This window comes from Pan paniscus, chromosome 1 (genome assembly GCF_029289425.2).
Source record: "Pan paniscus chromosome 1, NHGRI_mPanPan1-v2.0_pri, whole genome shotgun sequence".
NCBI lineage: Eukaryota > Metazoa > Chordata > Mammalia > Primates > Hominidae > Pan > Pan paniscus.
In genome coordinates this window covers 160,032,757-160,049,763 of record NC_073249.2, presented here as the reverse complement: position 1 = coordinate 160,049,763, position 17,007 = coordinate 160,032,757, and the positions used below count along the sequence as shown (strand labels likewise).

At 34.6% G+C, this 17,007-nt stretch overlaps 1 protein-coding gene across 1 annotated transcript in view; it reads right to left on the bottom strand.

The window, feature by feature from the left end:
* Positions 1-1,943: 1,943 nt before the first annotated feature.
* Positions 1,944-17,007, bottom strand: part of DNAI4 (dynein axonemal intermediate chain 4) — a 112,688-nt gene continuing 97,624 nt past the window's right edge. The window contains 4 exon segments of the mRNA XM_003806952.6: positions 1,944-3,252; positions 11,433-11,589; positions 15,561-15,787; positions 16,553-16,651. Coding sequence (XP_003807000.3) covers positions 3,202-3,252; positions 11,433-11,589; positions 15,561-15,787; positions 16,553-16,651 — 534 coding nt within the window. The 3' untranslated portion in view covers positions 1,944-3,201.

The window sequence follows — 17,007 nt, the reverse complement described above, 5'->3', positions numbered from 1 at the left end:
GTTAATGTCAGTCCAACTTGGGCTTGGTTTCCTTCCTCTTCCCTGGACATAACTAGAGCATCTTACTCTGGTGTGCCAAGGCCCTTCTGTCATCAAAGAGTTGGTGCCTCCTCAGTTGTCTGGCTTCTTCGGTTCTAGTGGTTCTTTGCTGCTGCTGTTGCACATCACTCATGGCATAAGGAATAGCTTTCAGAGTTCCTGTGGTCCCTCACAGGTCTTACTACTTCCTGGACAATGGTTTTTAGAAGTAGGGCATGGATCTTCTCTGCTCTAAGGATCCACAGGCCTCCCTCTTTTTCTCATCCCCCTACCCTTTACATCCCTGAGGAAACTTCACATTTCTCTTTATGTTTAAAATACTTGGTCTATGTCTCAAATACCTTTTCTAAGTCCTATGCTTTTGTAGAAAAAAAATGGATGTATTTGATTTACTGTCGTTTTATATGTCTCCTTCAACTTATAAACATAGAGCTACTAACTTGAGAAGGGAAAGGTAATGAAGAAAAATAAGGATTAAAAATATATCTCTTAATATTATCCCTCAATAATTTCTGAAATAATGCTATAAGGGAAATCCATGGTGACTTGGGAACAGTTAACAAAGGAACCAAATTTAATTTGATTGGGTGGTAGGTCCTATGAGAGGGAGCTTAGAGAGGGTTCTTCTGAGGAGATGAGATAGGAACTGGGATCTGAAAGCCATGTAAAGAGTTAATGTTTTGAAGGAGAGTGAGGAGTGGGGAGGAGGGTGTTCTCAACAGAAAGGATACACGTGGCAAGGCCTCTCAGCAGGAGAACATGGAAAAAAAATCTACAAGCATTATCATTTATGGATAAAATCTTAATTATAGATTATACACACTTGCATTTTGGTGTATGAGGCCTCAGCAAACTATATAAGGCATCAACTATTTATTATGCCAAAATGGAAAGTGTATAAGAACTGGTCAGAGCTTTGGACTTGAGTTCAAGCCTGACCAGTTATAAGTTGTATGGTCTATGGCATATTGTATCACCTCTTCAAGGCTTAATTATATTATCTGGAAAATAGAGATTATGATAATATTACAACTACATGCCCCATTAGTCTCATAGGATTGCTGTGATGATATATTGGGAAAATGGATGTGAAAGTGTTTGGCAAATGGTAAAGAACTTTCATGTGCATAATTAGTATGTTAATAACTAAATCTATTCACAGTAAAATTCAATATTTTCTTTTAAAGAGACTCCTCCTGAGATAAAATGGCAAATACTAAGTGTTCCATTTTCTCACTTATAATTATATGTAACTACATAGAGGTGAACCAAGTGAACACACTAAATATGATATACAATTATATAGTAGTGAATACAATCTTCCTTTTCTGCCTCAACTGGAAGAGCAGCTAACAATTTACTATCAGACAACAATAATGTAAGTTCTATATGAAAGACGCCTGGTAGAAAATGACCAAATGAAGTAATGAATACCTAGCCTAAAGTTAGCACAGTCACCACTCTCTCCTTAGATCCCTAACCAGCACACTAGGGTGTGCGTGTGTCTGTGTGTCTGTGTGTGTGTGTGTGTGTTTAAGGATAACATAAGATGGCTAATGGCAAGACAGAATTCTTACCCAATTCTTAAAAATGTGTGGTAAACAGAGTTTACTAGTAAAGATTCAAAGCCAGTCTATAAAGCAAGCAAAATAATTCCTTCTGAAGTCCCCAGGAGGAAAGATCTTAGACTAAAAATTTCATGCTAACCTATTAAGTATGGGAAAATCACCTAAGGCTGCAGAAGCAGGGATGAGAAGGGTAGAATAAAATAGGTTCAGTGCTTTAGGATCAGTTTCCCAGGATCTAAAAAAAATAGCTTTATTTTATACGCAGTCTTGAAGAACAATGGGGAAAATATGTGAATAATTTGTAAAGATCGAAAGTACATAATAAAAAGGAACACATTTTTTCAGTTAGATCAAGTTTTTTATTTTCTTACACAAGGTGTTATAGAAAGTCCAATCTTTCAGAAAGACAAAAACAAAGATAATCACAATGACATACCAGTGGAAAATTTATAATCCTTATAACCTGACCTAGGCTCTAAATCCATGTAAAATTTGCCTTGCTTTTGTTTAAGGGATGGCTCCAAACAAATGGAGATTATGAAGCAATGGATACTTGTAAAAGGTAGTTCCCACTGTTGCACTGATTCCAGTCTTGGTTTTTAATATATACATATTTTTTTCCAGAGAGTTTAGTGAATTTCATATGCCCTATCGTCTCCTCTCCACTTAGAATGCTTTATAGAACAGCCCATAATGTCCTGTGGCCTCAGTTTAACCCAGGATTTGTTAAAACAAACTGCATAGAATGGCCTGTTAGCAATGAATATTTGGAGGAGTCACTGCTCCCCATCTCCACCCCGATTTCCGCAACCTTGCTCTAGAACTCTTCATAAAATAACATCCTGATGTGGCCTATAGATCAGAGACTTTATATTTTCTATCTGGGTCCACTGAAGTCTGGGCTTAAAATCCAGAGCTGATTCTGGGCAAACAGAGAAGAGTACCCTGTTGTGTCCCAGATTAATTTTTCTCACTGAATTGGGAATGTGATAAGCGCTGGTCAAACCATAAAATTCTGATATTTACTGTCATATATTTTGCTTGCCAAATAGTCTAACAAAGTTCTATAGCTTCGGCTCTTAGATCTAAGAGGATAAAATGTTAGGTACAAGAATCCATTATTTTCATCTACTAAAAACCACGTAATTATAAACTCTGGAAAACAGAGCCTGGAAAACAGAGCCTGGAAAGCAGAAGCTTTAAAATCAATAGAATTGTGTCTTATAAAGATTTTGGTTTAAGTGATTCTAATAATTTCCAAGTTTCGCTTCTATAGGTATAATAATTTTCTAACCCATTTAGACATTGTATAAGAATGTACAGGTACTCATATGTACTTAGAATATGATCAAGAGAGTAGGAATATCTTTAGAAAAATTAAGAAAATTCCACTGAAACTCTTAAGAATAACTCTTAGATTGTAAACTAATCAAATATCTCTGAAATAAAAGTTTATTAAATTTAAATTAAGTGGAAGTTATACATCAAATATTGTTTTCTGAAATCAAAATCTGGTGTACAGTATATAATACAGAATATTGGATGTTAATTCCTTTTTTAAAACAACTACAAGAAAAATATTAGGAATGATGAATTATGCTGATTGGTTTGACTTGGATCCAAGCAAAGTATCCATTATATCTCCCTGAAAAAAAAAAAGTCACACAATTACAATGCAATAAAATGCAAATTAAAAGATAAAGTAGTCTTTAAAATGCCATTTAAAATTTATAAGTTAGTGATACACATATCCAATAAGATTGTAAAAGGGAAACAAGCAAAGGTAAATTTAAACAGTAATGGTTATTTCCTAGTATAAACCTACTGTTTCCATGAAAGGCTCTTTTTTTTTTGAGACAGAGTCTTGCTCTGTCGCCAGGCTGGAGTGCAGTGGCGCAATCTCGGCTCACTGTAACCTCCGCCTCCTGGGTTCAAGCAATTCTCCTGCCTCACCCTCCTGAGTGGCTGGGACTACAGGCACGTGCCACCACGTCCAGCTAATTTTTTGTATTTTTAGTAGAGATACGGTTTCACCGTGTTAGCCAGGATGGTCTCGATCTCCTGACCTCATGATTCGCCCACCTTGGCCTCCCAAAGTGCTGGGATTACATGCGTGAGCCACCGTGCCTGGCCGAAAGACTCTTTTAATGAATTCCGATAAATGATTTTATAAAGATTCAGTAAGAAGAAAATTTTGGCAGCTCCTATTTAACCTTAATGCTTAAGCCTAAACTTTCTTATTTATAAAATACCTGTTAAACTTACTGATATCTTAAATTCTTTCCTGATCTATTAATGTTTGACTTAGAGAGTAGAACTTCTCAATTTCCATGTGGGTTTTGTTATTTTTCATTTAGTGGTACTGATATTTGCACTAAAATGGGTAAAATGATCATATATAAGAGGATGAAAATCAAAGATGGGAGGTGAGTTTTTAAGCAAGACAGTATAGTGAAAAGATAGGAGCTGGAAGCAGAAGAGTTTCTCTATCGCATAGTAAATGTAATCTTGAGAAAATCATTGAAATCTTTAGATAATGTGACATAAGTCAGTTCCTATTTTTTAGCCTGTACTATGCTATCTTTGGCACTTCCCCATCATTCAAGCCATGCACACCAAATCAGTTGCCAGGTCCATCAATTCTAACCTTAATATGTTTCTCAAACTCATCTCTTTCTACTTCAGTTTCTCACTTGGGCAAATGTAAGAGGTCACTATAAAAATTTGTTCAATGTTGTATCCTTAGACCATGTCACATAGTAAATATTCAGTAAATACTAATACTTGTTGAAATTTGTTCAATGTTGTATCCTGAGACCCTGTCACATAGTAAATACTCAGTAAATATTAATACTTGTTGAATAATAAATCAATGGTTTATTTTTCTGCCTTCAGTGTCTATCAGCATTAATTTCTTACATATACTACAGATTCGTGTTTCTAAAACTCTTTTTTGAATATTTCAGTTATCTTTTTATTTTTCCTTCAATTTGGAAAAATGTAAACAGCAAGAACACAGAGAAAAACATGGTAAACATTTGTATAATGAACCATAATAGTAAAAATAGTATCCAGGAGTGATTCTCTACAGGCTGCCTGCAGAAAAGGAGTTGCTTCTGTAACTCTCCATTGAAACTGACTTCTCCCAAGGGCTTAAACCATAATTCTCTACAGCTCAAGACATAGACCACCAGCAATCCTCATCATGCCAGTAGAAGAGCTGGTGCCTCCCCAGTCATGAATGTTAATGCAGTGGTAACTCCTGCCAACAGTTAGCTACATCATAAAGTTACAATTGGAAGCCTTGGATCCCAGTCTCCTGTTCATGCCAGACGTTAGGCTGGTGTTACCCCTAAGCAGGAACCCTAAGCTGGTAGGACAGGGCTGGAGCCAACCTTTGGCCATATCCTACCACAAAAGTATTCTGGTCCTTGCTGTCATCAGGAAGGGGCCAGAGTTTCAGAAATCATGTCACTTAATACCTCCAGAGGGCCAGGCATGGTGGCTCACACCTGTAACACCAGTGCTTTGGAAGGCCAAGATATGAAGATTACTTGAGGCCAGGGGTTTATGACCAGCCTGGGCAACATTAACAAGTCCCTGTCTGTACAAAAAATTAAAATAAATTTTAAAGATTAAAAGTTAAAAAAATTAAAAGTAGCAATTAGAAAAAGTGATACTAACCAGAGTCCTGAAAAGCACTGATTAAAGATAGTTTCTTTTGTATACCTCCTAATACTGTTCTTCCCTTTCCCTCACGTCCCAGGGGCAGCCTTTATCATAAATTTGGTGCACATCTTTCATATAGAATGAAATCATAAGGCTTCCAAAACTTTGATTCACTCTTGGTCAAAATTAATGAAAAATTATAGGTCATAATGTTACTTGACAAGATATCTTGGTAGGAAATAATGTTTTTGACATTACTTTGGAACTTCAAATTATTATTATGACTATAATTCTCCATAAGCGAAGAAAGAAAAGGTATATCATTAACATTTGGCTGTAAGTAACAAAAAAACTAATTAATGGTTTTTTGTTGTTGTTTAATCTCCCAAAAAATATAACCTTAAGCCTTTCAAATATAGTGACCAAAAACATGAAAAACATATTTGTATCCAAAAATTATATTTATTTACTAACAATATGAAATTGATTTGTTAAGAAAATTATTCTTACCAGCCTTGAAATCACACACACACACACACACACACACACACACACACACACACACACACAGGTTTGCCAAAAATGTTCAGATTCTCTAAGCTTAGCTTTCTGCTTGTAGAGCATACTGTTCAAATTAAAAGATTGCGTAACCAATTCAAATCCAAACACAAAAATTAAGTATTTTTCTTCTATATTCCAGTCTATATTTTATACTTTTACCAACTATAAATGTGTCTACTAAAAATATGTTTTTATTTTTGTGTTTAAATAATACTTACATATATTATAACATATTGTACTTACCTTGTGGAAATTTGCTTTTATCACTCAACATTGTTTTTTAAATGTATTCAAAATTTGTCATATTAACACATTAAGATATAGGTCATTTAAATCTCTGTACTGTAATTACACGTGTGAAAATGTCATATTTTATCTATCCAGTCTTCCACTGATCATCATTTGGGTTGTTTTCAATTTGTCAGTATACAAACAAGGCTACTATAAACATTGTTTTCTCATTAGCATGTTTTTCACACCATTACCCATGAGTTGAACAAAGCCCTAAAGATGTACAGAATCTGGGCTAGGCCTGGTGGCTCATGCCTGTAATCCCAGCACTTGAGGAGGCTTAGGCGGGCAAGTCACTTGAGTCCAGGAGTTCGAGATGAGTCTGGATAACACGGCAAAACCCCATCTCTACAAAATATACAAAAATTAGTTGGGCATTGTGGTATGCACCTGTCGTCCCAGCTACTTGGGAGGCTGAGGTGGGACAATTGCTTGATCCCAAGAGTTTGAGGCTGCAGTGAGCCAAGATCAGGCCACTGTACTCCAGCCTAGGCAAAAGAGTGAGACCTTTTCTAAAAGAAAAAAAGAAAAAAAAAAACGGATAGAACCTAATCTAATCAGATGGCATTTAAACATCTACAAAAGTTGTAATCCTACTGCATAGGAAAACTGTAATAATTTAGAATTTAATGACACAGTAAATCAATGAATTGAAGTCAATCAAGTGATCCAGCAACATGGGCAGAGTTGCAGACTTCCGTGAGATGATGGAGGACTTAGGTAATGTGTAACTAGAATTTAGGAGACATGGACTGGGAGACAAATGCATTGGAGCATTGACAAATCAACAGTAAAACAGGGCTCAGGCTGGCAGCTAAGGTAATTAGGTAAATCCCCTTAAATGTTCACAATGTCAGGCCTCATTCCCTGGCTAAAATCTTATGTCAAGATGCATCTTGGCTAGTTGTGAAAATAATCTTCAAAACTACTTATAATGTTAATCTTTCTTACCCTGAGAAGAATAAACACTGTGTACAAAAATGATGCAGCAAATCAAACAGATAACTTTAGTATTTTCGGCATTAAGGAATGTATATATTTTTAATATTTTAAATATTCATTATGTATATGAGAAGTTGCCATATTGGAATGTCTAACAGAAACATTTGCTTCTTATATAAATGTGTAATTTTGGTAACTGATTTAGACTTACAATCATGGATTGAAATCTTACTAATTTGTAAACAGCATTGGAATATTTAAGAAAATATAGTATTCATCACATTTAAAATTTTTAATTTATGAAATTAATAAGAATTCCTTAAGTATCTGAGACTTGTTTGTCCATAAGCAAATTGAAGTACTTAAAAGTCCAATATATTAAATTTATAAATGAGATTTAAAATATTTAAGAAAATTTAATTAAATTGCAAAAACTCACTTAGCATGTATTAAAATCTGCTAGACTTAAAAAGAGAATAACAAAATATATAATCTAAATGTAAGAACTTAAGATGAACTGTTCATTTTTTGTAAATCTTATATCATTCAAATATGAATTTTTAAAATCAAAGTAGACTGAGTAATCTTTTGTACATATAAAGGCTACCGTAGGGAACATTAGAAATAAGAAATAAATTGGCCAGGTGTGGTGGCTCACGCCTGTAATCCCAGCACTTTGGGAGGCCGAGGTGGGCGGATCACCTGAGGTCAGGAGTTCGAGACCAGCCATGGCGAAACCCTGTCTCTACTAAAAAAGTACAAAAACTAGCCAGGCGTGGTGGTGGGCGCCTGTAATCACAGCTACTGAGGAGGCTGAGGCAGTAGAATTGCTTGAACCTGGGAGGCAGAGGTTGCAGTGAGCCAAGATCGTGCCACTGCATTCCAGCCTGGGCGACAAGAGTGAGACTCCATCTCCAAAAAAGAAATAAGAAATAAATTGTTAAAAACACCTCACATTGATACTTCCTTACACATGTCTCCTATTGTACATGTGTAAGATGTGATTCTCTATGGCTTGCATGATATTTGAATTTTCCATTTTATTTCATTGCTTTCTGAAGAGGCTATTTTAATTTCTATTACCAGTATATAAATTATTATATTACTCTTATACTGGCCCCTTTGCCACTTTTCTCTCAAGCAACTTCCTTACCAGTCAAAAAAGTCAACTTACCAGTTCCTTAAGATGACATGAGCCTTTCCAATTCCTTATCTTTGCTCGAGGTTTTCCCTCAGTCAGGAATAACAATTCCAATTTTTCCTTATCTGCAAGGAAAAGTCCTAAACCTCCAAGCATAGCTGAAATTTAATCTCCTTTGTGAAAACCTTCCCAAAAGCATTCTCTTATTTTCCTTTTCCTCTTCCCATTCACCTTCCAAAAGTCAATTATTCTCCTGCTCTGTGATTCTATAGTAGTTCATTATTTCTGTTATTTATGACTTGATTATAGTTTCTTGAATATCTATTGCCCCTTTCTTAGAAACCATGTCTTTTGCTTGTGTGTTTGTTCATTCAGATAGTCATTCAGTATTCACTGAATGCCCATTATGTGCTAGTACTGCGCTAGACACTTACATATATGTTTCCAAGGGGCTCAAACTAGTAAGAAAAATAAGTATACAAAATACTGCAACTTATATTGATAGATTATTGTCACACTTGACAGGTTTTATATATATATAATATACACACACAAATACGTATATACATTCGATGAAAAGAAAAGAATCAACATGTCAATACTCACAGATTTCTCTTCCACCACTATCTCCAACACACAATAACAAAAATTTTCAAACAACTCAAACAACTCAATTCCCACTCCCAACCACCGCAAATTCAGAGTTTGCGGGCAAGTTCTTAGAGCTCGTGTGAGATGGACTAAGATAATCATAGAGACTTTTTTTTTTAAAAAAAAGATGAATTTAGGCTTTGAGGCTACATTTAGAATTGGAGGCTTATGGACAAAAGAAGAAAAAAGATTACTATAAACTATGTATTTGGATTCACTTAAACATTTTAAGACATTTGAATAAGAATGGAATTTTCTTTTAATTTCTTTTGGTCATTGAGTTGTGTATCTTAGGCAAGTTTCAACGTGGAGATAAATATCCCAGTACCTGTTAAAATATCTGATACTCAATAAATGTGTGAGAAATGAAAACATGTTTAATATCATGAAAAAGCCATTAGGATTACATTCCTCAGAGTAGACTAAAATTACTATGTAAGAAAACCAATGCATTTTGCAAAAAAAATACAGATGATATGGAAAACAGGTAAGTAAAAGAAAAACTAAAATTTATCCATGACTCCACTACTAATAACTAATAGTTGTAATACAAAGCATGTTAATTTTTTCTCTAGTTTTTCAATGCATATTTATTCAACAAGCATTTATTGAATAACTACTATAAGCCAGACACTATACTAGCCCATGGCAATACAACCCAGAAAAAAGAGACAAAAAACACTGTTTTCATAGAGTTAACATTCTAGGTGTGGGACACAGGCAATTAACAAAATATATAAATAAATTATGTTATAATACATACATAAATTTATATATAAATAAATATAAAATGCATAAGTAAGTTTATGTATATTCAAAGGTGGTAAATGTTATTTAAAAAATAAGTCATGAAAGAGTATTGAATAGGGAATGTGAAAGATAGTAGAGGTTGCAATTTTAAATAAGGTGATCAGGAAAGACTTCACTGAGAAAGTGACACTTGAGCAAAGATTTGAAGTAAGTAAAGAAATAAGCCCTGTGAATTTTAGGCTGGGGAAATGACAAGCATTTTATTTATTTTATTTATTTACTTATTTAACATTTGTAGTCTGTATGGTTGGGACAGAACTCTACCTCCTACATGTGACCCAGATCTAATCAATCATCTGATTTCCCTGGCCACATTTCCTTCTTGTTGGATATTTATGTTGTTCTGTTTTCCTTTTCCTTTTCTTTTCTTATCATCTCATGAGTAATGCTATAGTTAATTTATTTTATTACATTTATAAACATTTCTACAGGCTAGTCTCAGAAGTGGAATTACTAGTTAAAAGGAATCAATATTCTCTAAACATTTCTTTTTTTTTTTTCTTTTTTTTTTTTTTTTTGAGTCAGAAGTTTGCTCTGTTGCCCAGGCTGGAGTGCAGTGGCACCATCTCAGCTCACTGCAACCTCCCTCTCCCAGGTTCAAACGATTCTCGTGCCTCAGCCTCCTGAGTACCTGGGACTACAGGCACCCGCCACTACACCCAGCTAATTTTTGTATTATTAGTAGAGACAGAGTTTCACCATATTGGCCAGGCTGGTCTTGAACTCCTGACCTCAAGTGATGCACCTGCCTCGGTCTCCAAAAGTGCTGGGATTACAGGCAGAAGCCACCGTGCCCAGCCTTCTCTAAACATTTCTAACAGTCTTGATTCAGATTGTCAAATTGCTTCCAAAAAGTTATACCGATTTCTATTCCAACCACCAGTATGAGAGGACTCATCAAATGTTTGCCAGTACAGAGTAGTCTTATTAAAAAATTATTTTTAAATAAACCTTGTAAATCTGATATGTGAGAATGCTATTAGAATTTAATAATATTTTATCTTTTAAATTATTAGTGAGGTTGGATTTTAAAACATATTTACTAGTCATTTTTTGTGAATGACCTGTTCCTGACCATTGCCCATTTTTTAATTGAAGTCTTGGTGTTTTTTCATATTGATTTGTGCATATTTTTAATATTTTAACATATTTATCATATTTGTGCTAATATTTACCAGATTATTGTTTATAATAACAATTTAAACATAAGAAATAGAGAAAAAATGAAAATTTTAAATTGAAAACTTTTTATAAATAATAGGCATCTATTGACACTGAGTTGTCTGTCAAAGTTCGACACAAAACTTGGGTATTTGAAGAACGTGGAATAAGAGAATATGATAATGCTAAACCAACAGAAATAAATGCCCATTTCAGGAACATTGGAAAATATCTAAAAATACAATTATTTTATGTAACAATCTTTTAATACATGACGTAAACTTCTTTGAATATCTTTAAGAATTATTAAGTCCCAATTACATACTAGGCACAATTTTAGGTTCTCCCATATAATATTTACAATTATTTTGCTCACCAACATTATTATTCTCATTATCTTTTACAGATAAATAAGACGAGGCCGAAAAAAAAAAAAACCCTAGTAGGTACCATGTATAGAAGTTAGCACCTCTTGGAATTTATGGTTTTTTATTATATTACACTTAAGATATTGAGAAATGTAAATCCTTTGCATGCTACAAAAGTATAACTGAATAGACTAATAAAATGACACAAATTTTTTTACTCTTGAGTCTTACCTGGCCAGTTTCCAAAACAGTAGGCATATTTCTCAGTTCATACACAGAAACCTGTCCATCACTGTCTCCTACCAGAAGGCAATCTGTTTGTTTGGCAAAGAGAATGGTTGTGAACTTGATTCCAGGGTTAGCAGTATTCACAATCAGAGGGTCCAAACTGTAATGAAATATTTTATTTGTAAATTCAATTGTTATATTAATATGGTCTTTTAAATAGACAAAGAAAATTTTGACATTTTTTAAATTAAATGTAACAAAAACCATAAGCCTATTTAAGTGTTTCCAAACTCAAAATAACTGCTCCTCACTCCTTACTCAATCAAAACCTTCATTTCTTCAATGAACTAATTTCAACCAGGTAAATTAAAGTACTTCACAATTAAGATGTGAACTCATAAATTTAAACTTCTGTGATGGTTAATTTTGTGTGTCCACTTAGCTAGGCTATGGTACCCAGCGGTTTGGTCAAACATCAGTCTATTGTAAAGGTATTTTTTTCAAATACAATGACATTTAATTCACTAGAATTTGTTTTTTTGTTATTTATTTATTTATTATTATTATACTTTAAGTTTTAGGGTACATGTGCACAATGTGCAGGTTAGTTCCATATGCATACCTGTGCCATGCTGGTGCGCTGCACCCACTAACTCATCATCTAGCATTAAGTATATCTCCCAATGCTATCCCTCCCCCCTCCCCCCACCCCACAACAGTCCCCAGAGTGTGATGTTCCCCTTCCTGTGTCCATGTGTTCTCATTGTTCAATTCCCACCTATGAGTGGGAATATGTGGTGTTTGGTTTTTTGTTCTTGCGATAGTTTACTGAGAATGATTTCCAATTTCATCCATGTCCCTACAAAGGACATGAACTCATCATTTTTTATGGCTGCATAGTATTCCATGGTGTATAGGTGCCACATTTTCTTAATCCAGTCTATAGTTGTTGGACATTTGGGTTGGTTCCAAGTCTTTGCTATTGTGAATAATGCCACAATAAACATGCGTGTGCATGTGTCTTTATAGCAGCATGATTTATAGTCCTTTAGGTATATACCCAGTAATGGGATGGCTGGGTCAAATGGTATTTCTAGTTCTAGATCCCTGAGGAGTCGCCACACTGACTTCCACAATGGTTGAACTAGTTTACAGTCCCACCAACAGTGTAAAAGTGTTCCTATTTCTCCACATCCTCTCCAGCACCTGTTGTTTCCTGACTTTTTAATGATTGCCATTCTAACTGGTGTGAGATGGTATCTCACTGTGGTTTTGATTTGCATTTCTCTGATGGCCAGTGATGATGAGCATTTTTTCATGTGTCTTTTGGCTGCATAAATGTCTTCTTTTGAGAAGTGTCTGTTCATGTCCTTCGCCCACTTTTTGATGGGGTTGTTTGTTTTTTTCTTGTAAATTTGTTTGAGTTCTTTGTAGATTCTGGATATTAGCCCTTTGTTAGATGAGTAGGTTGCGAAAATTTTCTCCCATTTTGTAGGTTGCCTGTTCACTCTGATGGTAGTTTCTTTTGCTGTGCAGAAGCTCTTTAGTTTAATTAGATCCCATTTGTCAATTTTGGCTTTGGTTGCCATTGCTTTTGGTGTTTTAGACATGAAGTCCTTGCCCATGCCTATGTCCTGAATGGTAATGCCTAGGTTTTCTTCTAGGGTTTTTATGGTTTTAGGTCTAACGTTTAAGTCTTTAATCCATCTTGAATTGATTTTTGTATAAGGTGTAAGGAAGGGATCCAGTTTCAGCTTTCTACATATGGCTAGCCAGTTTTCCCAGCACCATTTATTAAATAGGGAATCCTTTCCCCATTGCTTGTTTTTCTCAGGTTTGTCAAAGATCAGATAGTTGTAGATATGTGGCGTTATTTCTGAGGGCTCTGTTCTGTTCCATTGATCTATATCTCTGTTTTGGTACCAGTACCATGCTGTTTTGGTTACTGTAGGCTTGTACTATAGTTTGAAGTCAAGTAGTGTGATGCCTCCAGCTTTGTTCTTTTGGCTTAGGATTGACTTGGCGATGCGGGCTCTTTTTTGGTTCCATATGAACTTTAAAGTAGTTTTTTCCAATTCTGTGAAGAAAGTCATTGGTAGCTTGATGGGGATGGCATTGAATCTGTAAATTACCTTGGGCAGTATGGCCATTTTCTCGATATTGATTCTTCCTACCCATGAGCATGGAATGTTCTTCCATTTGTTTGTATCCTCTTTTATTTCCTTGAGCAGTGGTTTGTAGTTCTCCTTGAAGAGGTCCTTCACATCCCTTGTAAGTTGGATTCCTAGGTATTTTATTCTCTTTGAAGCAATTGTGAATGGGAGTTCACTCATGATTTGGCTCTCTGTTTGTCTGTTGTTGGTGTATAAGAATGCTTGTGATTTTTGTACATTGATTTTGTATCCTGAGAGTTTGCTGAAGTTGCTTATCAGCTTAAGGATAATTCACTAGAATTTGAATAAAGCTGATTACCCTCCATAATGTGGGTAGGCTTCATCCAATTAGTTGAAGGCCTTAAAAGAAAAGAATGATATCCACCAAAGTGGAATAAAATTCTACCTGCAGAATGCCTTTCTACTCAAGATTGCAACATGACTCCTGCTGGAAATTCCAGCCCGCCAGCCTGCACTGCAGATTTCATACTTGATAGGACCCACTCCTTAAAATAAATGTCTCTCTCTCTCAAGAGATAGATATAAAGATAGAAATATATAGAGACAGAGACAACAATAGATCTAAGTAGATACATACATCTTATTGGTTCTGTTTCTCTGGAGACCCCTAACACAACTTCTTAAATAATAACTGTCTTTTAACAGAATAATGTTTTTATCCAAATGAACCTCTGGAACGTACAAGTACATTTTGAACAAGAAGTTTTCCTAGTCTTCGTCATCTAAAGCAATCTACCTAGTGTCCTCAAAAGAAGACAATTAGCAAGTTTGCATACTTCTTTTAAAAATGTGTTGTCCTGGGAATTACAGTTTTTCCAGAAAAATTACAATCAGAGGTGGGATTATTTAAGAAGCCACTTTATACGTTAGTCACCTCATACTTGTAATCCTTGATTTTTGGTTCATACTGTTTTATAAAACAAACCAGGACAAAATTTTAAAGTTACTGAATTATCAATTCCTAGCAAAAAATTTTCTCATGAAGAATAAATCCATTGAATTTGACATCATGTCTTTCAAACAAGAATTTATTTTCTTGCTTTTGCTAAAAACTAGCATTAAGATATATTATGATTTCCAACTGAAAAAGCAGAACCATTAACGTTTTTATTTCAACATTGTATTAAGTTTTCATATTAGGAAGAATAAATTAATTTAGACAATCCTCTAATAACTTTGGTGTAATATCTTAAATCAAAAATTTTAATTAAGTTCATACCCCTCTGAATATTTTTGAAACAAGGTAAGAGCATAAGTAAATGTTGCAAAAATAATTACTTTGTCCCTTTTTTCTATTGTAGAAAATTTTTAGTTAAAAATGTAAAAATGCCTGTGTATGTTTCTCTAAACCAGGCAATGAATAAGAACTCAAGATAACTATTATATCCTAAATCGTCCTATAAAAGTTTGAGGAGATGAGTAAGGTAAACCACTTTCTTTAGTCTTTTTTTTTGAGACAGAGTCTCACTGTGTTGCCCAGGTTGGAGTACACTGGCGCAATCTTGGCTCACTGCAACCTCTGCCTCTTGGGTTCAAATGATTCTCCTGTTTCAGGCTTCCGAGTAGCTGGAACTAAAGGTGCATGCCACCACACCTGGCTAGTTTTTGTATTTTGGTAGAGATGGGGTTTCACCATGTTGGCCAGGCTGGTCTTGAACTCTTGACCTCAAGTGATCCTCCCGCCTTAGCCTCCCAAAGTACCAGGATTACAGGTGTGAGCCACTGTGCCCAGCCAAGGTAAACTACTTTCATTCAAATACTTTTAAAACCACATACGGTATAAATAATTGACATTAATATAGCATCCTGGCATTATCTTTATTCATAAAGGACTCTCATAAACTATTACTTCTTTTAAAGTAACTACACTACCCTCTAACTGGTGTCAAAACTATCAGGTATCACTTAGTTTGAACTGCTTCTACTATAAATATATGCAAGAAAAATAGTAACTTACGTGCTGATATGAAGGTCCCAAATCTCCACCCTGTTCTCATTTGCAGCTGCAAATATATAGGATGATTTTGGAGACCAGGCAACATCGTAAACAACAGAAGTAGTTGGATAAAAACTCAGAGATGGCTTGACATTCTCCTGTTGCCATATAATAACACCCCAATCTGCAGAACAGCTTAAAAATACATCATGACAAAATGGATTCCATGTCACTTTATACACTGGACCCTAGAAATAAAAAAAAATACATAGGTAAATAATATTTAACATCTTTTATTTTAAACTTGACCAGCAAATTAAAAATGCTAAGATTTCTAGATTTTCACACTATCCATTATCGTGTGGGCATTATTTTAGTTGAGAATAAGATCACAGTTTGAATCTTCCCTAAATTATTACATTTAGAGACATAAAAATATAGTTGCTACAATATTCACTAAATTTAACACATATTATGCATACTTTGAAAAAATAAAGAGTATTAAGAAAAAAAAGAAATGAGGGAGAAAATGAAGAAAATGTGGCTGAAACAATCATGACAAGATATATAGCCAGGTGCAGTGGTGTTTGCCTGTAGTCCCAGCTGCTTTAGAGGCTAAAGTGGGAAGATCAAGTGGAAGATAAAGTGGAAGTTCAAGGTCAGCCTGGGTAACAGTGAGACCCATCTCTTAAAAAAAAAATTAAAAAAAAATAAGCTATAGAGACTAGGTGTGGGTGAAAGACAATTTTACTTTAGGATCAGCATGTTATCATAAGCAAAGTCTTTTAGAAACAAAACTTCCAAACTTTCAAGAAGAAATCAAGGATATCTAGAAGTCACATAAAATGCCCTGTACATTATTGGTGGTTTCCATAGAAGAAAACACTTAATTCAAGATGGTATTTTTAACTCTGAAGTTGTAAATTTATTGCATATTACATATTCTGTATATAATGGTACTGTTTTTTCAGAAATACAAAATAAATGTTCCAACCTACTATAATTAAACTAACCTTATGTCCTCTGTAGGTATCTAGGTATTGTTCATTATATGAACAAGAACATTTGTGAATATGACCTTCTTCAGTGCCAGCCAAATAGATATTTGTGTCCTACAACACAAAACATCGAAATGCATTGGCTTGTGATACATTAGTAAGCGTGATAAATAGAAGATTAGATATTTCTGGATCTATTAAAATCAATTCAAGAACTCAAAATAAAAACACTATCTTGAATATACCAATCTTATCTTTTTCTTTTGTCATGGTTTTGTAATAATCAAACTACCTGAGAGACTACTGTGCAAAAGAAAATATAAATTGGTCCTTTGCTGGAATCGGGGTAGCATTTAATATCCTGTATGGAAATTACATAGAAAAACACTGGCTTAAAATAAATAAGAAACTTTCTAACATTTAGAGCTACCTGACAATGGAACTAGCAGTCCAGGGAAATAGTAAGTGCT